Source organism: Cyclopterus lumpus, chromosome 20 (genome assembly GCF_009769545.1).
Source record: "Cyclopterus lumpus isolate fCycLum1 chromosome 20, fCycLum1.pri, whole genome shotgun sequence".
Lineage (NCBI taxonomy): Eukaryota > Metazoa > Chordata > Actinopteri > Perciformes > Cyclopteridae > Cyclopterus > Cyclopterus lumpus.
In genome coordinates, this window is record NC_046985.1 from 4,247,519 (window position 1) to 4,254,075 (window position 6,557).

Below are 6,557 nucleotides of genomic sequence, written 5' to 3' on the forward strand. Positions count from 1 at the left end.
CACACACACACACACACAACCCTCAGAGGAGTCGGTGTTTCTTCCATCCAATGTCAGCGGGGTTTGCTTTCAAAGTGCAGATCTGTTTCAGTTTGTGTGTCACTTTGTGCTGAGCACAAACACACTCGGACGCACACTTTCCTTTCAATATTCATAAAATAATAATCATAATAAAGAGCCGCTTGTGATTATTCAGTTCACAGTTCAGCTGAAAAGGGAAAAGTCAAACAAACCCAGATGATTAATCAGGGACTTTTTTTTAGCTGAGTTGTCTTTTCATTTCAGGGAAGCCTCGATTACTCATAACCTGCAAGAAGTTGGGGGGGGGGGGGGGGGGGGCATGAGTATTCCTTCTTATCCTCTTAACCTTTTATCTCCTAATCATCTCTGATAAGACTGAAATAGTGGAGCTGCATTCCTAACCACCAGAAGGACAAACACTCTCACTGGTCCTATTTTAAACAGACAGAAACTCAGAATATATCAATATCAAAACTAGGCCGAGCTGTTGGTTTGGTGGATTGTTTGTTAATTTGTTTTGTTTGTCTGGTGTCAACAAATGTGTGAATAACACAAACAGAATATAGAAAGAGTCTTCCCCTGGTGGTCAGTAGAGAGAATGCAGCTTTAACACATGAAGCATAGACTTCTATACAACCAGAGGAGTTGCCCCCTGGTGGTCAGGAGAGAGAATGCAGCTTTAACACATGAAGCATAGACTTCTATACAACCAGAGGAGTCGCCCCCTGGTGGTCAGTAGAGAGAATGCAGCTTTAACACGTGAAACTTAGGCTTCTATACAACCAGAGGAGTCGCCCCCTGGTGGTCAGTAGAGAGAATGCAGCTTTAACACATGAAGCATAGACTTCTATACAACCAGAGGAGTCGCCCCCTGGTGGTCAGTAGAGAGAATGCAGCTTTAACACATGAAGCATAGACTTCTATACAACCAGAGGAGTCGCCCCCTGGTGGTCAGTAGAGAAAATGCAGCTTTAACACATGAAGCATAGACTTATATACAACCAGAGGAGTCGCCCCCTGGTGGTCAGGAGAGAGAATGCAGCTTTAACACATGAAGCATAGACTTCTATACAACCAGAGGAGTCGCCCCCTGGTGGTCAGTAGAGAGAATGCAGCTTTAACACATGAAGCATAGACTTCTATACAACCAGAGGAGTCGTCCCCTGGTGGTCAGTAGAGAAAATGCAGCTTTAACACATGAAGCATAGACTTCTATACAACCAGAGGAGTCACCCCCTGGTGGTCAGGAGAGAGAATGCAGCTTTAACACATGAAGCATAGACTTCTATACAACCAGAGGAGTCACCCCCTGGTGGTCAGGAGAGAGAATGCAGCTTTAACACATTTAGTTTTGATGTTTAAAGTTAGAGAATGGAGGCTGGAGAATGCATTATGTGAAAGAGGTCCTCACAGAGATATATTGTGTGTGTGTGTGTGTGTGTGTGTGTATGTGTGTGTGTGTCTGTGTCTGTGTGTGTGTGTGTAGGATTATGTCCTCCAGGGGTGTAAACTGAGGAAGGCGCTATAGGTGAGGCTGGATTAGACGCATCTCGCTCCACTCCAGCTCAGATTAAATTTCGGCCGATTGGTTGTTTGAGCTGCTTCCAAACCTGTGATTCATTTTCACACACAAATAACCTCTGTATATACACACACACACACACACACACACACATACACACACAGACGCGTGCACTCGCGCAATGTGGAGGTGTGCACTAGCCTCATATAATCCATATAATCACACCAGGTGCCAGGTCTTTTTTATTTTTTTATTGTCCCACTGAGAAAATCCTGATTCCTGTGTGTGTAGGTGTGCGTGCGTGTGTGTGTGCGTGTGTGTGTGTGTGTGTGTGTGTGTGTGTGGCTGTTTGTAGGTTAGTAAAAGATTGCTGTGGCCGCAGATAAGAGGATTAGGGTGGAATTAGTGTCATTCCTCCATCGCCGCGAGGAATAGATTCATATCGATTTTAATCAGAGATAGGACCAAAAAAAAAATCTGCAGATAAAACAGACGGAGGCCGGCCGACTGACGGAGTGCATGAAGCGGGTCGGGTGGAGCAGCAGCGTCCTGGAGATGTCCGGCTGCAGACCGAGGAGCTGCGTGTAGGAGTCGTATTCATGCACTCAAGAGGAAACCCCACTCATGTGTTTGCCTTCGCTCCGCTGGAGCTCTCTGGTTGAGGAATCTACCCACCGGCATCACCGTGGGATGTTGGACCAGAACCAGCAGCGTTAGCTGGGGCCGCTGGAGCTGCTGGTTCTGCTGGTTCTGCTGGAGCTGCTGGAGCTGCTGGTTCTGCAGGAGCTGCCGGTTCTGCTGGAGCTGCTGGAGCTGCTGGGGGGTCACTGTGGCCCGGCGATGCTGGCGTCGCGTCCGCTGTGGCGGGGCGACCTGTGAAGCATGAAGGTGGACCTGCTGACTTGCTTGGTGCTCGCCGCCGCCGCCGCCGGCCTCGTCGCTGTGGCGTCCGGCGGGCGCAGCTCGGGGCGGAGGAGGCACAAGGAGGTGTTCCTCGGGGAGAAGAGCAAGTTCAAGTTCGGAGGGTGAGACTCGCGTTCTGTTTGTGCTTCTTAGGGCAGTGCAGCAAGTAAACATGTAAACATCAACATGTTATCACCTTATGAAGTGTATATGCACCTGTAAAGTAGCGCACATTTACATACAGTATTTACACATTTACACAGTTGTGTTTGAGTTAGCATGTGCTAATTAGCGGAGCGGTGGACTTGACAAAATTAAAAAAAAGACTTGCATCTCGACTTGGACTCAGCCTTTTGACAATGAAAAATACTTTTTTGACAATTTCAAAAATACTTAGAAAAAAGCACAAAGATTAAAAAGAATGTTTAAAAAGTGTGCTTGACTTGAGACTTGACTTGAGACTTGACTTGGGACTTGACTTGAGACTTGACTTGAGACTTGACTTGGGACTTGACTTGAGACCTGACTTGGGACTTGACTTGAGACCTGACTTGGGACTTGACTTGAGACCTGACTTGGGACTTGACTTGAGACTTGACTTGAGACTTGACTTGAGACCTGACTTGGGACTTGACTTGAGACTTGACTTGGGACTTGACTTGAGACCTGACTTGGGACTTGACTTGAGACTTGACTTGGGACTTGACTTGAGACTTGACTTGAGACTTGACTTGAGACCTGACTTGGGACTTGACTTGGGACTTGACTTGGGACTTGACTTGAGACCTGACTTGGGACTTGACTTGAGACTTGACTTGAGACTTGACTTGAGACCTGACTTGGGACTTGACTTGAGACCTGACTTGGGACTTGACTTGAGACTTGACTTGAGACTTGACTTGAGACCTGACTTGGGACTTGACTTGAGACCTGACTTGACTTGGGACTTGACTTGAGACTTGACTTGGGACTTGACTTGAGACTTGACTTGGGACCTGACTTGGGACTTGACTTGAGACCTGACTTGGGACTTGACTTGGGACTTGACTTGACTTGGGACTTGACTTGAGACTTGACTTGGGACTTGACTTGAGACTTGACTTGAGACCTGACTTGGGACTTGACTTGAGACCTGACTTGGGACTTGACTTGAGACCTGACTTGGGACTTGACTTGAGACTTGACTTGGGACTTGACTTGGGACTTGACTTGAGACCTGACTTGGGACTTGACTTGAGACTTGACTTGGGACTTGACTTGAGACTTGACTTGAGACTTGACTTGAGACCTGACTTGGGACTTGACTTGGGACTTGACTTGGGACTTGACTTGAGACCTGACTTGGGACTTGACTTGAGACTTGACTTGAGACTTGACTTGAGACCTGACTTGGGACTTGACTTGAGACCTGACTTGGGACTTGACTTGAGACTTGACTTGAGACTTGACTTGAGACCTGACTTGGGACTTGACTTGAGACCTGACTTGACTTGGGACTTGACTTGAGACTTGACTTGGGACTTGACTTGAGACTTGACTTGGGACCTGACTTGGGACTTGACTTGAGACCTGACTTGGGACTTGACTTGGGACTTGACTTGACTTGGGACTTGACTTGAGACTTGACTTGGGACTTGACTTGAGACTTGACTTGAGACCTGACTTGGGACTTGACTTGAGACCTGACTTGGGACTTGACTTGAGACCTGACTTGGGACTTGACTTGAGACTTGACTTGGGACTTGACTTGGGACTTGACTTGAGACCTGACTTGGGACTTGACTTGAGACTTGACTTGGGACTTGACTTGAGACCTGACTTGGGACTTGACTTGAGACTTGACTTGGGACTTGACTTGAGACTTGACTTGGGACTTTACTTGGGACTTGACTTGAGACTTGACTTGGGACTTGACTTGAGACTTGACTTGGGACTTGACTTGAGACTTGACTTGGGACTTTACTTGGGAATTGACTTTAGACTTGACTTGAGACTTGTGACTTGACTTGACTTGGGAGTTTTCGGTCTTGACTTGGGACTTGACTTGAGACTTGACTTGGGACTTGACTTGAGACTTGACTTGAGACTTGACTTGAGACCTGACTTGGGACTTGACTTGAGACCTGACTTGGGACTTGACTTGAGACTTGACTTGAGACTTGACTTGAGACCTGACTTGGGACTTGACTTGGGACTTGACTTGAGACCTGACTTGGGACTTGACTTGAGACTTGACTTGAGACTTGACTTGAGACCTGACTTGGGACTTGACTTGAGACCTGACTTGGGACTTGACTTGAGACTTGACTTGAGACTTGACTTGAGACCTGACTTGGGACTTGACTTGAGACCTGACTTGGGACTTGACTTGACTTGGGACTTGACTTGAGACTTGACTTGGGACTTGACTTGAGACTTGACTTGAGACCTGACTTGGGACTTGACTTGAGACCTGACTTGGGACTTGACTTGAGACCTGACTTGGGACTTGACTTGAGACTTGACTTGGGACTTGACTTGGGACTTGACTTGAGACCTGACTTGGGACTTGACTTGAGACTTGACTTGGGACTTGACTTGAGACCTGACTTGGGACTTGACTTGAGACTTGACTTGGGACTTGACTTGAGACTTGACTTGGGACTTTACTTGGGACTTGACTTGAGACTTGACTTGGGACTTGACTTGAGACTTGACTTGTGACTTGACTTGAGACTTGACTTGGGACTTTACTTGGGAATTGACTTTAGACTTGACTTGAGACTTGTGACTTGACTTGACTTGGGAGTTTTCGGTCTTGACTTGGGACATGACTTAAGACTTGTCCGCTTGACTTGGAATCCAAAGACTTGTTCCCACTTTTAATAATTAGCACTCAAGTCATTAGTTCTCCAGGTGTTTGATCTTTTTCTCATTCTACTTCTTTGTCTGGCGCCAGATGAGTTGATACTCTGTTACAATAAAAGTACTAATACCACATTGTAACAATACTCTGTTACAGTAAAGGTACTAGTACTCTGTTACAATAAAAGTATTAATACCACATAGTAACAATAATCTGTTACAGTAAAAGTAATAATACCCCACAGTAACAATAATCTGTTACAGTAAAAGTACTAATAATAACCTTAAAAAAAATTACAAACAGAAAATAATAATAATCCTAAGCAAATAATCGTAAATAAAAAACAACTATAATTGAATAACAACTGTAAATAAATAAAAACTGTAAACAAATAATCACTATCATAGGGACACGAACAGGGTGAAAGTCTTTAAATAAGTGAACCTTTAAATATCTCAACGTGACATCACATTGTGTGTTTTCAGCAGGAAATCAACAAATGCGTTTGCGTGGCGGCGTCCTCAGAACACACAAAGTACACACTTTGTGTGTTTAAATAAAGTGTAAACTAAATGTGCGACATTCAACCAGGGAAACCCCGACGACACCACGTTCAGGATGCAGACGGTGTAATTACAGCCGGCTGCTGCACAAGCTGCACGTGTGTGTGTGTGTGTGTGTGTGTGTGTGTTCAGAGAAGTTTAACACACACACACACACAGTAAGAAAAGAGATAAAAGCTGTTTTAGAGTTTCTCTGCTGACAAATGGAAAGCCTCTTTGAAAGCCACACAGCTTGACACACACACACACACACACACACACACACCATGTATACTTCTATCTCTGTGAGGACCTCTTTCACATTGCTTCATGTGTTAAAGCTGCATTCTCTCTCCTGACCACCAGGGGGCGACTCCTCTGGTTGTATAGAAGTCTATGCTTCACGTGTTAAAACGGCATTCTCTCTCCTGACCACCAGGGGGCGACTCCTCTGGTTGTATAGAAGTCTATGATTCACTTGTTAAAACTGCATTCTCTCTCCTGACCACCAGGGGGCGACTCCTCTGGTTGTATAGAAGTCTATGCTTCATGTGTTAAAACGGCATTCTCTCTCCTGACCACCAGGGGGCGACTCCTCTGGTTGTATAGAAGTTATAAATAGTGAAGGAAGTAAACGTACTTATACCAGACTGGGTATTTAGCAAAAGTACTGATACCACACTGTAAAAACACACACACACATGTCTACTATTATATATTATAT

At 45.5% G+C, this 6,557-nt stretch overlaps 1 protein-coding gene across 1 annotated transcript in view; it reads left to right on the top strand.

The window, feature by feature from the left end:
- The first annotated feature begins 2,425 nt into the window (after nucleotides 1-2,425).
- Nucleotides 2,426-6,557, top strand: part of LOC117749558 (gamma-aminobutyric acid receptor subunit rho-3) — a 17,180-nt gene continuing 13,048 nt past the window's right edge. Inside the window, exon 1 of the mRNA XM_034560181.1 lies at nucleotides 2,426-2,568. Within this exon, the coding sequence (XP_034416072.1) occupies nucleotides 2,426-2,568 (143 nt within the window). The remainder of the gene's footprint in view (nucleotides 2,569-6,557) is intronic.